Raw genomic sequence first — 22,776 nt, 5'->3', positions numbered from 1 at the left:
TGGCTCTTTTACATCGAATCCATTATTTCATTTAGATAAAATGTTGGCTCAAATTGCTATTCAAAAAGTACTAAATAGTTTTAAAATTTTAAAAATTCATTTCTAAAAATTAATAAACTAATGAAAAATGTAAATTAAAATGGAAAACCAGTTCATAAAAAAGGTACGAGTGTCAGTATCTGGGGAACAAAACTCTTTCGATTTCTCCATCTGCTTTTGTTTTATCCATCCACTTTCCACAAACGAAGATTGTGGTAACCCAGTTGGCAGTGTTTGTAATCTCTACACACTCCAGGTACCAGCCTGGTGCTTGGCCAGTGTTGTCATGCTCCACTTTTACTCTCAGGAGATCACCCAAGTCCAGCATCTCCAACATGAAGCGGTCAGTACGGCCCCTCTCAAACAGGTTCCTAAATTTCTGCTTCAGTGGATGCTTCCCTGAGTCGCCGTTCACACCATAGATGGTAATGAAGACATTGGCATCAGTCCCAGCTCCCTTCACATCACCTGTGATGACAATAATCTCATATTTGACGGGAACCAAGCTGCGCACTTTGCTGGCGAAGCTCTCAACGCACTTAATGCACTCAAATGTCACAAACTCGCCTTTCTTCGTACTGAGAAGGATCTGGGCATCACAATGGAAAAAGTACCTGGAGAGGTGTGAGGGATGGACACAAAAGTACATAAAAATGCTATTAAAAATAAATGCTATTTCTGGACAAGTAAATGATATATAAATTACAATAAAATATATTGCACTTGTACAAAGTAAGCTCACTTGTTCCCCAGCTCTTGTTCTGTCACCACCACCTCCTCAACATGCCAGTAAGCCTCATTCTTCACTTTTTTATCTTTTGTTATATGGCCCAAAGAGATGCTAACAATATCTCCCAGATGTTTGGAGGAAAACTCAAATGAGTCAGTTGTACCCCTAAATTATCAAGAAAAAAAACTACATTATTTATAAATATGATAAATTTATAGCATGCTAAACTATGTACCACATGAAGGCATGAAGATGACGTGAAGATGGAACTCAGAATACAGAAAATAGATAGATAGCTAGATAGATAGATAGATAGATAGATAGATAGATGGTCAGTGGCACAATGTGTGGGTTCTCTAGGTTACGGGTTATCAAACTTTTAGTAGCCAGGGACCCCTTAAACTGTACAATAAATTCCAAGAGATTTATTTCATGAACAGTATTTAAACATGTGAATAATGTAGGTAATATTTTATCTATTTATTCGAGCCATAGAATTTTCTATTCCTGTACACCTCCAGGTAACATTAGGACTAAGGTGACATGATTTATAGGTTGACTTGTTTTGATTTATAGGCTGAGTTAATCTTTGGGTTAAACCCATTCAATTCAAATAACCCACTGGTTAGAGACCCCAGATCCCCCTTTGAGAACCACTCTTCTAGGTTATGCTAGCTATGCAAGTTCATACCACACAAATCTCCTTTTCTTTGAAGAATTTTCCATCATAAACTCCTTCGAACGTGCTCTTTTCCCCTCAAGCACTATGCACACATTCTCCTTTGTCCCTGCACCTTCATAGTTGGCTGTAGTAATGTCAATATCATATTCTAGAATGAACATAAAAATTTAAATATATTTAGTGTTTTCCATTAAGCACAATTGCTTGCACTTATCACATGAATACAAAATCACATCAATATATGAAACTAAAGTTTAAAAATGTAAAGCCTGTGTCATACTGGTCTTGTCACTGAGGTCCAGGATATCATTGTTGGCACAGGCCAGTTCCCGAATAATCTGGCCATCATCCTCACTTTTGGCCAGCCAGCGGTCACAAGGGAATCGAAAGGTTTGGCTCATGAACTCATCTTTTACATCAATGTTTTCTAAGTGCCAACCAGGAGCAACACCTTAAGGCAAGAAGAGAAAAATGAACCAGACTTTTGACAACATTAGCCCAAGGGCATAGATACTGGAATGGTGTTATGTTAGAGGTTGTAATCAGTCTGAAGTGACTTAGCCTGAGTGAAAATTTTATTTTATTTATTTATTTATTTATTTTTACCCTTATTATCATGCCATACTCGGATCTTGGAAAGCTCTCCCAGGCTGAGGATGTCTGAAAAGCGGAACACATCCACCTGATTGCGCTCAAATTTGTTCCTGTTGCTGCATTCTTTCAGTGCTAGAGTGCCTGTGTCCCCATTCTCCCCAAACACAATCATGAACACGTTAGCATCTGTGCCTGCACCTGGAAAACAATATGTGTATAATGTTATCTTTTATTCATTTGTGTATTTTTCCTTGTGACAAGTGAGTTCACATTTCTATTTGCATACATTAATTGCATGTTATTATCTAATAAGACCTTAGAAAATTATATATGTATATAATTCTGTCTTATTACAATATGCTTAAATTGTAGATTCATCTCATTTCATTCTTACATAGCCATTAAAAAAGGTGACAGCATGCATGACTCCTGTAACAACTCTAGTTGGATAACCTGAAGAGAGAGTGTAGTCACATAAAATTTATGATTTTAGTTGATTAAAGTTGATTTAAATGCCACTATATCACTGCCCAGAAAAGATCAATATCTTTTATGCAATAATGCAAACAACATGCATTTTGCATACAAAAAAATAAATAAATAGCCAAACATGCATGTGTGACCTACCAGCAATGTCACTGGTTTTAACCTGAATGATATAGGTGGTTTTCTCCACCATCTCCTCATCGTCAACCACTGCAGGGAGCTCACAGACCTTTGTCCTCTTTGGCCCTTTCGTTTTGGATAGCCAGTCCTCATAGGTGAAAACCGACACTTCCTCAGTGATTGGGTTTCGCATGATAATCTAGGTCATGTAACATGACAAGAAGACAATGACAACAATGCAACATAAACCCCAAACACTGTTTATCATCTGCTCTCTCCAACCAGATTACCGTATCCAACAGGTGACTCATTGTACTGTCAAACAATAAAACACAATTGGCTTCTGTGTAATTGTAACCAGTAATACCAATGAAGACTCACTCAACTCATTAATGACAGTCTGATATTTAAACTGACCTTGTCAAGGAACCAATCAGGTCGGCATCCTGTCCCATCGATGCGAACCCTCAGCTTTTTAAGTGGAGCAATGTCATCTATCTCCAAATTAAAAGTGTCCTTCTGATCTCTCTCAAACCTAGGATAAGTGAATAGCAGTAGAATGCCATCTTAAAAGTTTTGTAATATTGTGATTAGCTCATCTGAGGCTATTTGAGGGAATGAGAGCTCAAATAATAAATATCTGTCACCTGTCCTCATTCTTTGGTAACAAAATCTCTTCTGTGCTCCCATTGGCCCCAAATACAGTTATAAATATGTTGGTGTCTGTCCCTGCATACTGGACGTCTCCTGTAACAACTGTAATCTCATAGATAACCTGAAGAAAGAAGTTTAAGGATTTGGGTGCCTAGATATCAGTGGTCAAGTAAGATCAAAAGTCAAACAAAGTTATATTAATTTATTTATTTATAGACCCATCCAGGGTGTATTCCAGTCTGGAGCCCATTGAAAGACCCTGAATTCACCACCACCCTGACCAGTATAAAGTGCTTACTGAAGATGAATGAATGAATAATTTATGTATATTTATATCACAGACTATCATGCTGTGTTCACACAATGCTAGAACACTAGAAAAATTTGTGTATCATTAAAAAACAGAATTTCCAGCTAATCACCACAGATGTGAATACATCATTATGCAGCATTAGTGATTATTGTATAAACAACAAGAAAGCAAAGTATCACAATAATGTACTTATTTATAATTATGTAATAATAATAATAATAATAATAATAATAATAATAATATGACCTTTTGAATTATATTAATAGTGATGGCATCAAGTATATTGAACATTCTTGATGTGAGACCATCCCCTCTATCCTTGGCAAGCCAGCAGTTACACTGGAATATATACTTGATGCCTTTGGTAGGCACTGCCACGGCCAGCTCCTCCACCAGCCAGCAGCTTTCTGGAGTAGCACCATTATGGCCTAACTGCAGAAAGAAAAAAACATGTAGTAAAGAAGATAAATAATGCCTTTCAATCGCAATACAATTTCTGACTGAAGCTCTTGGCACTGTTTAAAAAAAAAACAAACAAACATATGATTGCATTTGATATCACTGAATTTAAAGTACAATCTGCATCAGTGGTGCATTTGTCTTGCCTCGACTCTTTTGATTTCTCCTACATCCAACCCATAACATTCAAAGTGTTCCATAGTTTCAGCAGCAAAGCATTTCTTTCCTTCAGGAAGGTCGAGCCAGAGTCTGTCTGTTTCAAGATCATTTGCTCCTATGATGATCACAAAGACCCGACTGGTAGTACTAGCATCACGGTCCGATCCTGTCGACACCGTAAAGTGATATGGGATCACTGTGGTTTAGAAAATAACAAATAATTATGCAGATGACACAGTGGAACTACTCTTGCCTAATAGCATACAGTCATAATGCAAGTGTTTAGAGTCAACACAATATAGATTCATTTAACAACTATTTTAAGTTTTACTACACAATTACCGCAAATTAATATATAAATTAAACCTTACCAGCACCCTCCTCTACAGCTGCTGATTTTTTCTTCTTTTTCTTCTTGTTCATGTTGCTGTCTAGGCTTGGCTTAGAATTCTGGGGATTCCTTTCACCTTCATATCCCTGGTAGAATGGCAAGTACCTCAGGTAGATAATTCAGTATCGAAAAACAATAATTACTTTAGTTTATTATACTTAAAAATCATAAAACTGCATGCCAGAACTACTTGAAGGAAGTCATTTAAACTTTCTCACCTTGACATAAAATGTTCTCTCAATCCTTTTATCTTCTTTCTTTTTTGAGAGCCACCTTTCACATAAGAACATGGAGGTTTCCTCTGTGTCTGTATCCACAATTTCCACCTGTTCTAGGTACCAGTCCGCTCCTATCATAGAATTGTCATGCCGTATTTTGATCTTAAAAACTTGCCCGAGGTCCACAGCCTCAATGCTGAATTTATCAACCTAGAATGAAGAATCAGCAAACAACTGATGTGTAAAAGTGAATATAGTATATATGAGTTATAATAAACACTGAAAACATCTTTTGTATTTGATGTGGTTAAACACAAAACAGATGCAGAATTCTCAGGGACCAGGCATGAGAAATATTGCTTTTGAAATATTGTTCAAGTAAAGACATACTGCTCCTCTCTTAAACTTATTTTTGTTGGTCTCTGATTTGCTGAGTTTGCGTTCTCCTGTGTCTCCAAGTTCTCCATAGATGGTCAGGAACACATTGGCATCTGTACCTGCTCCATACATATCACCTGTTCTTACAGACACTTCATATGTGTGAGCTGAAGAATATGAGGGAAAAAAACAGGAAACTTATCAGAAATGACCTTTTGACACATAACTGATTTCTTATTTAAAGTAGACATAGTAATTTTACTAAAAGCTAATTCAGCACTCAGCTCTATATGGTGACAAATATTCTGTCACCATATAACATTGTATACATATATACATGTATATATATATATATATATATATATATAGTTATATATAGTTATATATAGTATTACATAGTACTGTGCAAAAGCCTTAGGCACCCTATTTTTAAAATTTTTTTTAGTACAAACTTTGTTATAGATTTTTATTTTATGACTTCTACATTATTGATTCAGTACAAAAACTTTTTACATTTCCAAACATTAGCTTTCCAGCACAAAATTAAATGTTACAGAAAAATGTTTGTGAAATGTTACAGAAAAATGTCAGTAAAGAAAGCAGCATATTACATAAAAGACCACTTTTCAGACCAAAAAACATAATGAAGGCTGCTGGGTTTTGCTGCAAAAATAAGAAGCGAGTGCAACAGACAAAGTCTCCAGAAGAACTGTGGCTGGTTCTGCAAGATGCTGAACAAACTGAACAAAGCAAAGGATCGTCACACCAAATATTGACTTTATTTCATTTATTACTGTTTACTGCTCTTTGTAGTATTTTTTTATGCAGAAACATTTAGTTTCATTATTTTTGAAGGCATCTTTGCTCTACAGCATTTCTTTATACACACATATATATATATATATATATATATGTGTGTGTGTGTGTGTGTGTGTGTGTGTGTGTGTGTATATATACATATACATATATTGTATGTGGACACCTGACCAATCATACCCATATGTGCTTGTGGGATTTGTACCCATTTAGCCACAAGAGCATTAGTGAGGTCGGGTACTGATGTCAGACAAATAGGCCTGGCACACAGTTCGTCCCAAACATTCAAACATGTTCAGTGGGGTTGAGGTCAGGGCTCTACGCAGGCCACTCAAGTTCTTCCACACCAACCAGAGCAAACAATCTCTTCATGGCCCAGGGCACTGCACAGTGGCATTGCCATGCTGGAACATGTTTGGGCTCCTTAGCTCCCTTAGGGGAATTCTTAATGCAACAGCATACAAAGATATTCTAGACAACTCTGTGCTTCAAACTTTGTGGCAAAAGTTTGGGGCCCACATATGGGTGTGATGGTCAGGTGACCACATACTTTTGGCCATATAGTGTACTACATAGTATGTAACATTTAGTTAGTCAGAAATAAGTGCTCAATGGGGAACGTACTTTCCAATGCATCTTCCACTTCAGTCTCAGTGCATTTCAGAGTGCCATCTCTTAGAAGCCTCTCTATGATGATGTCTGAGGGCACCAGCTCTCTCACTGTCTCGCCATCATCTTCAGACTTTGCCAACCATCTCTCACATGGGAATATGGTAGTCTCAGATCCCTTAAGAGGGATACAAACTAAATTGCAAATATTTCTGGAAATTACTGTCCAGAAAGAAAATGGCATAGAAATCTACTACCTTTCCTTTCCTTAAAAGCCTTCTAATCTCCACTCGGTCAAGATGCCACCCAGGGTTTATGCCTCTGTTGTCATGTCCAATGCGAATCTTCTCAATTACATCGCCTACATCTTCCAGCTGCACATTAACAAAATATAAATTTATTATGCGCACCAAAGCTGAGGAAAGGTAAATAAAGGCCATTTTTTAAATTAGCAGTAGTATTGAATGTACTGTGCTCACTTCCACAATGAACATGTTCTCTGCTCCCCTCTCAAAGTACATGCGCCTTTCTCTCTTATTCACACAGAGATACTTTTGGTGAGTGCAGACTCCATTTTCACCATAGAGAACAATGAAGACATCTGCATCCGTTCCTGCTCCAAAGATATCACTAGTAAAGGTTTTAATCTCATAGGGCACAACTGTAGATAGAACAGACAAAACGATCATTGCCTCAACATTGTAGAACATCTGATATAAAAAAAAATCACTTATACATCTTTATACACTTTTTTTTACATTATATTGTCAGACCCTGCTGACCTGCTTTCCTAGAGAGTTGAACAGATTAAGTTTCTTATTAATTAACTGTGATTTACACTTAGGTTTGAACTGAGCTTTGCACGAGAGTAAATATCCAGAAGAATATGGGATATAAAAACTTGAGGAAGGCGAATATACAATGTAAAATTGACGATCCCTTACATGGAGTGTACACCTCAGTCTGTAGTTCAGCTGGGTACAAATCTCTTGCTAATGCCCCATCATCTTCTCCCTTATCCAGCCAGCGGCCACATGGGAAACAGAGTTTCAGACCCTGAGAAGGTGCATTAATCTCCACCCAATCCAAAAACCAACCTGAACCCCCTGAATGAGAGGCAATGGAATGTGTTAACATCATGTTTACTAATGTGTTGGCATTGATATGTAGACTTATATTACCACCTATCTTATTTAACAAATCTTATTCATACAACAAGCCATTCTCTCCCCAAGATCAGGATCATGTTGGACTTGACTGCTATGATACACACTGCTGAACAAGGGTAGTCTTTAGGAGCACCACTGGCCACTATTCATACATGAATGGTAGGACGCAGACAGCTAGTCTTTGCTAACAGCTTTTTAGAAGCAGTCGATTACATCCAGGAGGCACAAAGCTGGAAGGCTTTGTAACTCTGCCTTAGTTTAGCATTCATTTGACATTTACTTTCAACAAAATTCTGTTGAAATTAAGCAGGTTCCTTCAGCGAACATTTTAGATAGAAACACTATCCAAAATCTTACCAGCATTGTCATGGCCAATTCTGATCCTTTTAAGCTCTCCAAGATTAACAGCTTCCACAATGAACTCATCGATGAATCCTTGTTCAAACTTATTCTTGTGAGTTTTGCTGGCCTTCAGGTTAATAATTCCTGTAGAATGAATGAAGCATCAAATCCATAAAAGTAAGAGCAGAGAATGTCATCTCAAAGCTCCCAAGACAGTGGCAAGCTTTTAAAAACAGTTTTGTTTTGAAGGTTTTGCTAATTCTATTGCTTTATGGTGTTTAACCTGTATCATCATACTCTCCATAAAGAACTGCAAACACATTGGCATCTGTTCCGGCATATTTCTTCTCCCCAGTCTTAATCTTCAGTGTGTATGTTGTTGACATGGCTGTGAAAAATAATAATGAGCCTTTGTGTCTTTGGATCTTTTTGTGCACAGTTTATAAAACACAACATTCCTCTAAGTGCAGAAAGCAGATATTTGTTAAAATAGCCATCCATGATCATACAAAGTGTCATGAAACTTTTCTTTACCTTTCTGCTCCAGCCCTAAGGTGGCTCCTAACCCTTCCTCATCCTCATTCTTCTTCATGAAAGCCTCATCCACAGGCACCAGCTCTCTGACAATCTGGCCATCATCCTCATCAACAGCCAACCAGCGGTTACAGGGGAAGTAGTACCTGCATTAGTATCCAATTTGAACATCTTTGCTTTGAAATGTTTAACAGTATATGCTTTTCATGAAGGTTAATATATCAAAGTTAGCAGTACGGATAGAATTTTATTATTTTTTTTCTTAAAATAGCAAAATAGCTTAGAATTAGCCCATGTCTTCAAAATTTCTTATCAAAGGCACACTCACGTGGTGTCATCTTTTGTATCTATAATCTCAACTCGGTCCAGGTACCAGGCTGAGTTGGCATGGCTGTTATCATGATGGATCCTTAGCTTCTTCAAAGGCCCCAGTTCAACTGCTTTTATTGTGAAAATGTCTTCCTGTAACACATACAGATGCAACTGACTTGCAAATGGCCATCATTATCATCAAAATAAATTAAAATTAGCAGAATGAGTTAATTGCCTACGTAACGAAATGAACATTTTTTGCCTTCAACACTTCAAAAGATATAAGACCATGGTGTGGTGTGTTACATCAGACATAACAATGAAGGTATGCCTTAAATTATATATGATCAGCTAACATTAAGAGCTACCGTACACCAGCGCATCTATTCTGAATAACAGGTGGGACTATATCAGGTTTCTTAGAGTTACAGGACAGTCTCAGAGTGATAATAGAGTCTTACTCACATGACCACGCTCAAATTTGTTAAGGTTGTTAGATTTCTTCAGGGGACGCTCCCCAGTGTCACCATTCTCACCATAGATATTGATGTAAACGTTGGCATCGGTTCCCGCACCCCACATGTTCCCCGTAAAGACACTGACTTCATATGTGTTTTCTATGAGCAGATATGATCAAATGGTTATTTATGGTGATTGGTGTTTTGATAGTCATTAATACACTGTAAAGCTGATTTACGGTACAACAAAGTAAGCAGCCTGTGAGTATAGATGAACAAATAAAGAGATACTATTTGAGATGATGATAAAAGGTTTTGATGCATTTCTTTACCTTCTAGCTCCTCATTGTCCTCAGGTAGAAGCTCCACTATCAATTCCCCATCCTCCTCATCCTCAGCCAGCCAACGATCACAGGGAAAGGTAAGTGTCTTCACTACTTCCTGCATCACTTCCTCACCCTCCTCATCCTCTTCTTCCTCCTTCTTTTTCTTCTTTTTGTTTTTCTTCTTGTCTTCTTTCTTCTCTTTCCTCACCATGGCCATGACCAAGTACTTCAAGTCCACCTTTTCTAAGTACCATCCAGAGCCAATTCCTGTTCCATCATGGCCAATGCGGATTTTGAAGATATTTCCCACGTCTTTAGCTTCAATCTGTTCCAAACAAAAACCAAAAAGTCTCTCAGTGTTGATGTTCTAATAAATTGAAAATGTCATTAACTGTGTAGAAATTCTCCTGTGATGTCAGTGTTTGTGTAAGATGTGTTATAGTACTGAAATAATTAGTACTGGATAAATAGAGTTATCTATAGGTTTCCAGTACATAATCTTTCTTTGGTGTTCCTTGAAAAAAATAGTAGGTGCACTACTTATGGATGTTAAGCAGACCAATGCCACCTTAAGAGTCTTCAAGTAATCCGTATAAACCTTTTTATAGGAAATCAGAGGCTGTCAAACAGAAATGGTATGAAACATTTCATGTCAAATTAGACAAAAGGCAGAAGTAAATGCATGACTAAAGTATGTAAAACACCATAAATGTGTCATGACCTTGAATATTTCAGTGGTTCCTCTTTCAAAGTTGTTTGACCTGCTTTTCAAGGTGATAAGGTCTGTTTTTCCTTCCTCTCCATATATTTGGATGAAAACACTGGCATTGGTTCCTCCAGCCCAAACATCACCCGTTACCACAGTAACCTCATAGTTTATTACTGTGTGGAAAAAGAGAGATAGAGCTGAAATTCTAATTAAGAATTCTAGAGAATTCTATAGACAATTTTAATTAAGAACAAACAAATATATAAAAAATATACATATAATGAATTGTCTTCACATATTATACAGTGTGAAATGAGTACATTTTTCAATATCAAGTATTTCACTTGGGTAGAGCTCCACTTCAGTCTTGCCATCAGCCTCATCTTCAGAGAGCCAACGATGGCTGGGGAACATGTAGTGTTTACCCTGGTTGGGCACCTTGATCTGTACGCTGTCCAGAAACCAGCCTGCCCTCATGCCTTCGTTGGTGTGGCCAATCAGCAGACGGTTAATCTGGATACAGTTCAGCAACATCAGTTTACAGTTTAAAGTAGTCATTTCTCATATAAGAAATCAGAGAGGAAAGTTACAGCCATTAAGCCATACGCACTTGTCCAATGTCAAAAGTCTCAATGGTGAAGATATCAACCCGGCCGGTTTCAAAGTAGTTCTGCAGGTCATTAGATGAAACAACCAGCATCATTTTACTAGTGTCACCTTTCTCACCATAAAGCTTCACAAAGACCTTGGAGTCTGAGCTGGCACCGTTGATGTCGCCTGTCTTTACTTCAATATGAAAGCTGGTGTCTAAAAATCAAAAGCTTTCAAAGTTGATAAGCAAATTTCATGCACTGAACAGACAAAATCAGTATGATTGATCAAATGTCTGATCAGAAAGTTTTGCTTGATGCATGTCTGGTACTGAGTGTAGCACCCTAACTGCATGCAGTACCATCAGTATCAGATGCCTCCTCCTATGGCCATTAGCCCCTTCTCACTGCCACTTACTACATAAGTGAGATTCTGCTACACAAACTTGTAGATTCTCCCTGAAATTTACTTAGCAGAAGGAAGGGCAGGGACCCTGGCAACCTCTTCATGAGAAGACTACAATTTGAGACCTTGGAATTAAGGTTCTACCTGTTAATTCTGTTATTATATTTGAACCATAACCATGATCATCAATAAGGTCAAAGCAGATTCAAATTTTCAACTTTTTAATACTTTTAACTAATACTTTTATGTATAACTTATTAAATATTTTCAAAGGCATGTATATAACCATTCTAGCCTCAAAGGTCTCAAATTGCTTCCAGTGGTATTATTGAGGACACCCAATTCTTTCATTCTAATAAGATTCATTTAAATCTGAACTCTGTTATTCTAGTTATGTAATCTAATAGACTCTTTTAAGTACACTCACAATATACAGAAGTAAGAGAAACTTACTAAAGAGTTTTTGTCCATCAGCAAATGGAACTAACTCTTGAACAATCTGGCCATCATCCTCATTACGGTCAAGCCATCTGAATTGGTAAAGAGATACTGTACTACGAGCAACTGAGACATTATCATTTCAAGTAACAAAAATAAAAATAAATAAAAACATCACTTACCTATTACATGGGAACTCTACAGCCTCAGACTCAGCCTGTCCTTCTTCTCTGACCACCACTTTGTCTAGGAACCAGCCACAGCCTCCACCTCGCCCATCATGGCCAATCCGTACCCTGCGTACCTGCCCTATCGACACAGCCTCAATTATGAACTCATCACCCTGTGAATGAACACAAATGCAAAGTCTAAAGTGCAAGGGCACAAACCAAGCCAAAAGCTATATTATGTCTGCATTCCACAGAGGATTGGATTGACAATTCTACTTACATTTCCTTTCTCAAACTTGTTGACATTATTCTTGCAGTTCACTAAGATGCGGTCACCTGTGTCTCCTAAATCTCCTATTAGGCATAAGAAGACTGTGGCATCTGTCCCACTTCCACCGACAGTTCCAGTGTAGACTGTGACTCTGTATTTTATAACTGCAAATGAATTAAGAGCTTTGTTGTAGAGCAGCAATACATAGAACACATTAATATCAAATAATATGCTGAAGACAATCTAGTGGTAGTACAAATGCTTTGAAACCAATTTTGTCATTACAGCATTTACACTAAAGATCTGTAAAGGCACTCTTGAAAATGACTTGGCCTCTTGCCTGCCAGTGGCTCCTGGATAAGATCTCCGGTTGCAGGGAGCTCCCTCACCACTTCGTTGTCATCTTCACTTGTATCCAGCCAGCGATTACAGGGAAATGTGTATTTCTCTTTTGTTAATGTTTTCATAAGTGTCACCTTTGGAGGCATAAATAAATAATTACACACAGGCCAGAAGCCTAATTCTTGGAATAGTTAAAACATACACATAAACATTGCATTTTTTTTTTACCTGGTTTAAATGCCATCCTGCAAATGGATTTCTCTTCTCATGAAATATTCTCAATTTTTTCAACCTTCCAAGATCAGGTAGTTCAATCTAATAGAAATTCAACCCATCAAATGAGACTTGTGGGTTTCTGTTACTTAGGAAATAAAACAAAACAAAGTATTTTGACTCTAAAAAATACTAATTACCATAAATTTATCAAGCTGACCCTGCTCAAAATTGTCTGTCTTGTTGTCCAACTTCATCTCATCAGACTTGCCCATCTCTCCATAGATCTGTAGTATAATAGAAGCATCTGTGCCTGCGCCAGGAAGATCAGACGTCCAAATCCACAGAGACCATGGATACTCTGATGAACGGGAGAACAAGGAAAACAACAGACATCAATCATCTCGGCCACAGCATTGTAAGGACAGTCTGGTTAACACATGAATTAGTCTCTCTGAGGCTCTGAGGCTCAGAGAGACTTTCTGGTTAGATTATTTCATGACTCTTTTTTGACTTAAAAGCTTGCCTCAGAGCTAAAAGATTGCTCACTCTTTTGTCTTTTTTGTCGCAGTGAGACCATTTCATAGATCTCTCTCTCAATTAGGCCATCACCCTCATCCTCATCCAGCCACTTAGAACAGGGGAATGTCTGCTCGATCCCAGCGAAAGGGCAGTAGATTATTACCTGAAAGAAATAGACATCAATAGAGTTTCAAGGAGTCAATACTGCATCAAAAAGCCCATAGTGCTTTAAAGAGTGAGGAACGCAGTGAGCAAATATAGGGCAAATATAAATGGTCCCTAATCCGTTATGGCAGAAATGTAAGATGAATTAGCAATACTTCACTTGGAAAAAAGAAGTAGGCACCAATAACCTGGATTAGAAACATTCCTTCAGTCTCTTTTTTCATGAAAGCCTAATGCAGAATGATTGTTTCAGTAATTATTTGTCACATGATATCAATCTGGAACTCACCTTATCACAGTACCAGCCTGCACTGACACCCTCATTATCATGGCCAATAGTTATGCGACCAAGAGGGCTTAGCAAAGCTGCAATTTCTACGTTAAAGATATCAGTGAGTCCACGTTCAAATTTGCCACCCTCCAGAAAGATCTTTCCACTGTTCTTTGTGCCCTTGGAGCCATGCATGACTATGTGGATTTTGGAGTTTGTGCCTGCTCCCCTGATGTTTCCTGTAACCACCTGTACGTTGTAAACAATGCCTGCAAGATAGGATTACATGCAATGGAGTTAGATTCTCTTGAGGCTGCTCTTACTCTCCAGAAAACCCAAAAAGTGTGGCCTAAAACAGAGAATGACTGGTTGAACGTCTATAGTTGGAGACTGAAAATTTTTTTCCAGACCTTGTTTCTAAGATGACATGAAACATTAAAACAGTAATGTTAAGGTTGTCAATAAACTCTTTTTTTAAAAATAAGATTTTTTTTGCTAAAAATAAAAACTTTAAGCACATTCAGTGATTACATAAAAGGTTGTACCTAATATGGTTGCATCTGGAGCATTTTCTTTTAACTAGGTACTTCACAGTGCTTAGTCTGCATAAATATAATCAAAATCAAAAAATCACTTTCCTACCTGTGGGCTGGCTTCCTCCTACCAAAATATCCCTTTGGATCTTTCCATCATCCTCATCTATGGCAAACCAGCGGCCAACAGGGAACTCATACACTGCCTTGTTTCCCAGGTCATCCACTACCACCTAAACACAAGCACAATCAAATCACATAAAATTTTATTGAAATAAAAAATATTCATTTCCTTTTATTCGAGTTCAAATATGTAATGCGTGTCAAAATTGCAGTAATCTACTAACACAGACATGTTTTAAATAAATGAAATAAATGGATTTAATGTGTATAATCTATGTGCTCAGTAGTGTGCCTCTTCACTAGGAAAAACAATCCGTTAAGTAGAGTGGTGTTTCCTTTCAACACAGATAAGGTGACTACAGTCCTGGAGAATGACCTCATCTCAAAGTGTGTGAGTGACACAGAAGCAGAGGAAGGTACAGAGCCAAACTTCAAGGTCTGAGGTGCATTACCAAGGAAAAAACATGGTAAAACAACCTATAGCTAGATTTTTCACCAGCAGTTTCCTACACATTCCTTTATATTCACGCTCATTTTAGATATGGATTGTGAGTACCTATTAAGCAACTGTTAAGTTCTCATGTAGGAGTCTAGGAATGCAGTGTTATGAAACAGATAACTGTATAACTGTACAACAATATTTACTTTACAACCTAGTTGAGCAAACAAGTCAATGAAAACCAAAGAGCAGGAATACAAGTAACAAACAAATGTGATATTGTTATAGTCAAAATAGTTTGACATCATTTCATCATAATAATTTTCAGTAGTTGAATAGCAAATCAGTTTAAATGGTCATTACACTGTTATAGATATTGAAGTACTAAGAGACAGAAGCTAAACTTGTACCTTGTCCACAAACCATCCAGCAGAGGACCCTTTGTTGTTGTGGCCAATGGTGACCTTCCTTATTTTCCCCAGGTTTGGTGCGTCAATAGTAAACTTGTCCTCTACTCCTCTCTCAAAGTTGTTTTTATCACTATTGAGTCGCCTTTCCCCTTGCAAAACACAATGGGATAGGACAGCCGAATAATGACATGACATTATAAATTAGAAGTTTTACAATATAAAGCAGCATACCATTATGGTTATGATATGTTGTAAAGAACATGCTGGTTACCGGTATCTCCATTTTCCCCAAAAATATTAATGAATACATCCGCGTCTGTTCCGCTACCTTTGACATCTGCAGTGAAGACACTCACCACATACTTATTATCTACAAAACAAGAAAAATGTGACCACAGAGCAAATGCAGTCAAATTAAGAATTGGTCAAACTGAGAAATGCCTCTGTGTATGTCCATCTCTATTATCAAATGTCCGACATATGAAATAACCCACATTTTGGCATGTCAGAGGGATCTATAGTTCCGAGTAGATCTCGCACAATGAGTCCATCGCCCTCCTTCCTGCTGAGCCAGTTGTTGCAGGCAAAGTAATATCGTTGATGGGGTCTGTTCATGTCAGTCAGCATCACACGGTCCAAGAACCAGCTAGCGCTTAGGCCTGTATTATCATGCTCAATCCTTAAAAACCCAAAAGAAACGCTTCTGTTGAATAATTATACTCCCAGTGATGATACATATGGAGTTTATTAAGGAACTGTTTGTTATTTTAGAATACCTAATCTTTCTTAAAGTACCAACATTGTGAGTTTTTATCCGGAAAACATCGGTTTTGCCTTTCTCAAAAGCAGTTCGATTTCTGTAAGGAAAATAAAGATAATACAAGCTTAGTTCACGGAAAGTAATAGGATTAGGTGGGTGTAAAGACTAAAAAGTTTTTCTTAGTCAATTAAGCTAGCTAATTATAAGATCATTATAATTATAATTATAAGTAGCATTAAACAAATATGTAATTATTGTAGGTAATGACCAGCCTTGCATCTACTGAAAGAGCTACTCAACTGTACATAAGGCCTTGTGAATTAATTCTAATTGTATAGCACAATGTGGACAGAAATGTAATTTAGTTACACCACTTCATTACATTTCATTAAGTATCTTTTCCACAAATAGAAATATTCAGAATAAATGATAGCTTTAAAATTGGTCTTCACATTGTGCTACATAATTATTCTTAAAATTCTCAAAGATGTTCACTAATTAAAATCCAACAGATCCATAACTGATATCTTCTACCTTGTTCAAATCATGCATGCTTAACACAAATATTCTGAATCCTCTTCTTAGTAAAAAAAAAAAAAAAAGCTCATCTGGAAGTAAAATAATATCTTTCATTTCCTATTAAACTGAAAAAAGAAGGCACAGTACCAAACAATAAATTCAAGCAGGTCCTTTATATTTTACAACACATGGATATTCTATCCTTTATCCTGTGAACCAAGTCCATTTGCCTCTCAAATTTACAAAAACTTGCACATGCTTTAGATTTATTAATCACACCTCCACCTTTCCATCATTTGGCAACATTTAAAGTGCTGACAGCTCGACACTCTTAGAAAAAAAAATAAATGTAGAATCCTAAAGGGTTTTTTGGATTGTCTCTCTGGGGGAATCCTTAAAGGTTTTATGTAGAACAACAAAGTGTATCCCGATCAGAGAGGCTTCTAAGTAGAACCGCTTCAGAAAGTGAAGAACCCTCAACTATCCAACAAAACCCTTGAGGAACCCTTTTTCTAAGAGTATTCATTAGAAGAACATGATGTAAATAGCCCATTGGTCCTTGATAGAAAAAGGCTATAGAATATCATGTGTATACAAACACCCCAACACAACTTTAAGCAGTGTTCAACTGGCTTTTTCTGTCATTTTAATCAGTGAGAAAATGCCAGTCAGATACCTCTTTTCAGTGCTGTGGATTTGGGGAAAAATGAAAAGCACAAATTGCTGTCAATATCATCAATATATATACATTTTTTACAAATCAGTTAATCAGCTATACGGAAACTCTCAGTCTAAACAATCAAAATTGAGTCTGATTTTCCAAAATTACCCGTGATGCATAAATACATATTTATATACTCACTTGCTGGCAAGATGCACCTTTGGAGTTATGCCATAATCACCAAAAAGAGTAACAAATATGTTGGCATCCGTCCCAGCCCCAGCTACTTCCCCAGTGACGGTGACCACCTCATAAACTGCAGGTGTAGGTAGGTATTCATAAGAAATCAGATGATTCAAACAGACATTCTACAAAGAGCACTTATTGCCAAAGTTTATCGAGAGATATATCTTGATGGACAATATAAACTATAAAAACTACTACTACTAAAAAGGAATGAGAATACTCTATAGCAGTGCACTAATACACCAAAGCCACAACAGAATCCATACCTTTCTTTTTATGGTATTCATCCTCATAGTTTTCCACTTTTTCTGGTTCATAGTTCCTTAACTCATTCTCATAGATCTCAGCATAGTCAACAGTTTTTTTCTTTTTCTTGCCTTTACCTTTTTTACCCTCATCATCACTGTCTGTGGAACCTTTCTTGGCCTTCTTCTTCTTTTTCTTCTTTTGAGAGTCGTCATCTTCTTCTTCATCTTCTTCTTCTTGCTCTTCCTTCTCAGCTTTCTTCTTTTTTTTACCTTCCTCTTTGGACTTCTTATCTTTTGACCCCATTATTCCCCCCCTGCTTACTCCTTATGTTGGCTTTGCTGCACCTCACCGTCTCATCCTCTGCTTCATCTTCCAATTAGATTTTCTTATCCTTATCCTTCTTGTCCTTCTTATGCTTTTTAGGCAGTTTCACCCTTTTGTTGCTCTTCCTCACGTCAATGGTTGTTCAGTCTCTGTTCTCAGGTTCTCCTGCTTCATTCTACATTTATCGAAATCTGTACCGTTGCTCTTTCATTTCCTTCTTAACTTTGACTGCTGCTTCTCTTCTTTGGTTTCTTGCTCCTGCTGAGTTCCACCCCCCTTCGAGGGCATCTTTAATTTATTTACTGCCTTGTAACTTTAACTGTCGTATTTGCGTTCACGTAAAGGACACCCCGGCTGACCTGTGATGCTAGGGAGACCTGCCAACAGGAAGGGTCATGGGGAGAGCGCAAGGGCTCTTGGGTACAAGTAAGCTGTCACATCAGGGCCTTCCTCATCACAAACAACAACAGTTACTGGCCTCATTAAAATTTACCATGTCTTAGTCATGTGGACACTCACTAGACAGGGCTACTGTTAAAGGGCATGTTCCTTGTCAAACCGACTGGCAGGGAAAGTCCTGTGTTTTTAGCATTAAGAGGCACCTTTATAAACCATCACATTAGTAATAATATTAATTATTATTATTATTGGTATAATCTTTCCCATTTTCATTAAAATAGTTATAGAACTATAAATTATTAAAAGATCAATTTAAATTCAAAACCATAATAAATAGGCGACTAATAATTTTGTGTGTAATAATTCTTCATTAAAATGCAGACAAATAAATTTACTTGGGGGAAAAATATTTCATAGTCCAGACAAGGGCTGTGATTTTATTATGGCAGTTATACCCACAACCAGCTGGTGGAGACATTCACCCATTATCAAGTTTGTGGAACAAGCTAATAAACCCATTATTGCTGCGTGTCAACCACTAATAAAAAGATTACAGAGGTAAGATTACCTTTCTACCTACTGACTTTTTCCACCATTCACCTACGTAACTGTAACGTATAACTATAATCCACTTCAGACAGTTCATACATTAAAAAGTCAGATCTCTTGGATAAGTTGACCATACTTCAAGCTAACTCAAATGTTTCTGATCAAAATTATGATAATATTTTACTATGAGTATAGGTATATGATTCTGATGTTATGTTACTGCATCTACTACGCAAGGGATAGCCTATTGACCCAGGCAATTTATTTTGATTTAATAGGATACAGTGGAAAATAATATGATATTAAAAATGTTTAATAAAGTGAGCCACACGTAAGTTTCATGTTGGAAAAATAATCCAGTATTGTTCTCATAGCACACACTTAGGTGAAAAAAGTTATCAAGAGGTCTTTGGAAAGGTTCTAAAAAAGAGTTCTACTTGGAATCCTTTCTAACAGGTAAACACTGTTGCAGGGTACTACACAGAACCTTTAACAGTTTCTCCAGAGGGACAACCAAAGAACCTTTAAGAGTTCAATATTTTCTAGACATGTACTAGCAAGTCTAGTTTGTTAATAGACACAAACTGACATTATGGGTAACACATTACTAGAAGGTCCACCAATACCTAATATATAGTATTAATACTTAACTAGTGCTTTCATAATGATAAATTAATGCATGCACTAATTTGTTATATGTCCAGGCTGCCCATTCTGCATGTGCTAGATGTGTGGGCTTGTTACATCTGCTTGTCCATTGTTCTCTGTGCTTATTTTCTACACAAATCCAAGAGGATATTAATCTAAACAACTATGTCCTTTCTCACATTAAAAATAAGGGAAAAATGCAAATAAACAGAGCAGAAGGAAATCAATTATGAATACAGAAAAAAAAATCCACAGCAGAAAAGGAAGAGGCTTCAGCTGTTATCCTGAAATTCACTAACCACCTTGGCTGAGCTTGTGCTCTGACCTCAGCTTCCTTTCAAACTGGGATATGTGAGGACAAATATTTGCTGTAAGGTACAAATGTGTAATTTTATAATAATATTAGAAGCTGTCTTTCTATATTATACCATGATTTGTGTTATTTGAAGTACAGCAGAATTACAGTAATCATATCTGTTGCTTTTATTCAAATGCATTGCAACCACAAGATGTAAACTTTTTTTATTCTATCATTTTATTTTCCCAAAACATTGTATCATTTTCCTGTATAAAAAAGTCCACAGTAATGTACCAATCAGAGTTTAAGAGCTGGTGTTGAGTCACTACATGTACTATGGAACATATCGGGAGCTGTGGGGGTGTATTACTTGTTCTGCATGCTTTGAAAATAAAACCTTTATTAAAAAAATAAAATATCAAAAAAAGAATCATACATCTTGTGTCGCTCAAGATTAATGATGATAATTTTAAAGAAGCATTAATTTGGAAATCCAATCCTTGCTATACAATGCTATAACACAGGTTGCCAGGCCAGTTCTAATGCCTAAGTGTCTTAATCCATTTCACTGATACCATTTGAAGGGATAACAAGGATGTTTTTAAATGTGTAACCTGAAGACAACATTTTCCTGAAGGGCAAAGTCAAAGGCGATTATATTTGAATATTCAAGACCTAAACAGCATTACATTGGTGACACACGAAAACACATCATACACATTTCTTCAGTTTTCAGGGGCTTCTTTCAAATTTATTTTTCCACACCTCATTGTACTACACATTCACTGTTGATTTGCGTGACTCATTCACTGTTGATTTGCGTGACTCATTCACTGTTGATTTGAATTAGGCATGTTGACACAAACACATTTAGTATATCTGTGATAAAGAATAAGATCATGCAGCAAGTGAGCATTTATTCAAAACACTGGCCAAAGAACATTCATTTTTTTTTTTTTTTTTTTTTTTTTTTTACAAAATCACAGTGATGATCTACCAAAGAAGCTCTGTTTTAAGCACATTGCACAAATATAATTTCTTACATTTTATTTTCACAAATTAGCATTTCACCCTATCAAAAAACATATTAAAATTAGAGTAGAATAAATAAAATCAGCATGTATCTTAATAACAGGCATGGGACATTTGGGGTCTCATGAGCTTGCCTTATTAAACCTGGCATTTGTCTTCAAAATCAGCTTTTATTAACTGTATTAGCTCTGTCGATGTTCCACACTCACACTTTACTGGTAAACATGTTAGTATTTTGATTGGGAGCAAGCCAGTTTTTTGTGTTTGACTTGGCAGAGCTGAGCAAAAGGCGGTGTGACATTCAGAATTTTCTAACCCGTTTTGGTCCAAATAAGCCTCCTGAGACCCCAGTTATCTCAGACACAGGGATATCATAGCATTTTCCTATAACCTCAAGTGCCACAATAAATGTAATAATAAATTCCTCCCTCTTGTGCATTTCTCTGCTCCTCTTGGGTAATGAAAAATCATACCAAAGACTCCTTCCCACATGGAAGCCTATCACTTGAGTGCCTTGCATCCCCCAGGTCAGTGTAAAGGACCATACAACATGGTACGGTCCTTTACAGTGAGTGAGTGAGTGGGAGCTAGGGCTGCATTGACATTAAGGAAAATATTGATACAGTAGCAAATAGCAGCCATTATATACAATGAGGGGAAATAAGTATTCTGACACTGTTATTTTTGTTATTTAATATACTTCCAGTGCATTTATATATACAGTACATCAAATCACATACATAATGTCTTTTGACTTTATACCAATGACTATATACATATATGGGTGGACAACATGGTGCCATTGACTCCCATTATGAGGTTTGAAGCCTAAATTTGGTCAAATCGAATGTCACCATCTTGACCGAATTTGTACAGTAGGTCAAAATTGGAATAATAGATACTGCTGGACTTCCAAAAAAATTGCCATGATGTTCATCTAGCTCTGACACCCGCAGTAAGTTGAGAGAAGTGCTCTTTTATGCGCCGCTTGTTCTGTAGGTGGAGCTTATTTAAAAAGGAGACACTGGCTAAACTATCCTGGGAACACTGGGCATGTGGCAGAAATACACCCTGGATTGGATGCTAGTCCATCAAAGTAAGCATTCAGTTGAATTGATAAAAAAGATTTTGGTGTTAACATGTTTTGGAAAAATAAAAGTTATATAGGTATAATTACATGTATAGATAGCACAATTTAGCATGATTATTGTTTTTTATTGTTTATAGCAGGAACTCATGTTGATGGGAAAAATGTGCTCTTTGCACCATGTGACCACAGAGATTAGTTGATGAACTCTGTCATTCTGTCTATATTTGATCTTCTGCATGTTTTTTCTTCAACATCTTTTGAACTCTGCGCTACCCTGAATATATCTGTATATTTAAACCCTGGCCTGTTTTCAAATGATTGTGGATTTTGGACTGTTAACGTTCAAAATAAAAACACTTACACTTGTATTAAGTCACCACTTCTATTACAACCACTAAAATAGCAACACTAACAATATAGTGATAGAGAAAACAAAAAATACAGTGTATATACATTTGCTGTAAGTTCAGTCAGCTGGGTGGTTATGACTATCACTAAAACTGTATATAAACTCTGTAGGTGACATCATTGTACTGCACTCTGTGTTCTTAAAAGGAACGCTAGGAGCTGATTGGATATTGTAGCAGCAGGCTTAACCACACCTCTTAGT

At 36.9% G+C, this 22,776-nt stretch overlaps 1 protein-coding gene across 1 annotated transcript; it reads right to left on the bottom strand.

Annotated features, from left to right (window-relative positions):
- Positions 1-7: 7 nt before the first annotated feature.
- loxhd1b (lipoxygenase homology PLAT domains 1b) lies at positions 8-18,160 on the bottom strand. Its single transcript, XM_053236236.1, has 41 exons — positions 17,844-18,160; positions 17,533-17,647; positions 16,168-16,248; positions 15,886-16,070; positions 15,663-15,761; positions 15,392-15,540; positions 14,529-14,652; positions 13,905-14,155; positions 13,478-13,613; positions 13,129-13,289; positions 12,944-13,030; positions 12,714-12,849; positions 12,383-12,537; positions 12,115-12,275; positions 11,948-12,024; positions 11,109-11,305; positions 10,819-11,011; positions 10,511-10,671; positions 9,796-10,114; positions 9,471-9,622; positions 9,022-9,155; positions 8,694-8,839; positions 8,443-8,547; positions 8,175-8,303; positions 7,593-7,754; positions 7,128-7,309; positions 6,906-7,022; positions 6,664-6,826; positions 5,236-5,390; positions 4,846-5,055; positions 4,608-4,713; positions 4,224-4,432; positions 3,865-4,050; positions 3,299-3,426; positions 3,069-3,186; positions 2,673-2,850; positions 2,058-2,243; positions 1,732-1,902; positions 1,461-1,599; positions 782-934; positions 8-653 (listed from the first exon to the last, which is right to left on the bottom strand). The coding sequence occupies exons 1-41, from the start codon at positions 18,127-18,129 to the stop codon at positions 173-175; spliced, it is 6,783 nt and encodes a 2,260-aa protein (XP_053092211.1). The 5' UTR covers positions 18,130-18,160; the 3' UTR covers positions 8-172.
- Positions 18,161-22,776: the final 4,616 nt, after the last annotated feature.

The sequence above is a fragment of the Pangasianodon hypophthalmus genome, chromosome 8 (assembly GCF_027358585.1).
Source record: "Pangasianodon hypophthalmus isolate fPanHyp1 chromosome 8, fPanHyp1.pri, whole genome shotgun sequence".
Lineage (NCBI taxonomy): Eukaryota > Metazoa > Chordata > Actinopteri > Siluriformes > Pangasiidae > Pangasianodon > Pangasianodon hypophthalmus.
This window is presented reverse-complemented; position numbering and strand designations above follow the sequence as displayed.

Excerpts from the sequence above, each read along its gene's own strand:
- loxhd1b (XM_053236236.1), bottom strand. The coding sequence starts at position 18,129 with ATGGGGTCAAAAGATAAGAAGTCCAAAGAGGAAGGTAAAAAAAAGAAG. Across the intron at positions 7,310-7,592 it reads GACTGAGGTGTACACTCCAT|TTGTGCCCTATGAGATTAAA; the intron begins GTAAGGGATCGT and ends TTCTATCTACAG. Across the intron at positions 4,433-4,607 it reads AGCTGTAGAGGAGGGTGCTG|TGATCCCATATCACTTTACG; the intron begins GTAAGGTTTAAT and ends TCTAAACCACAG.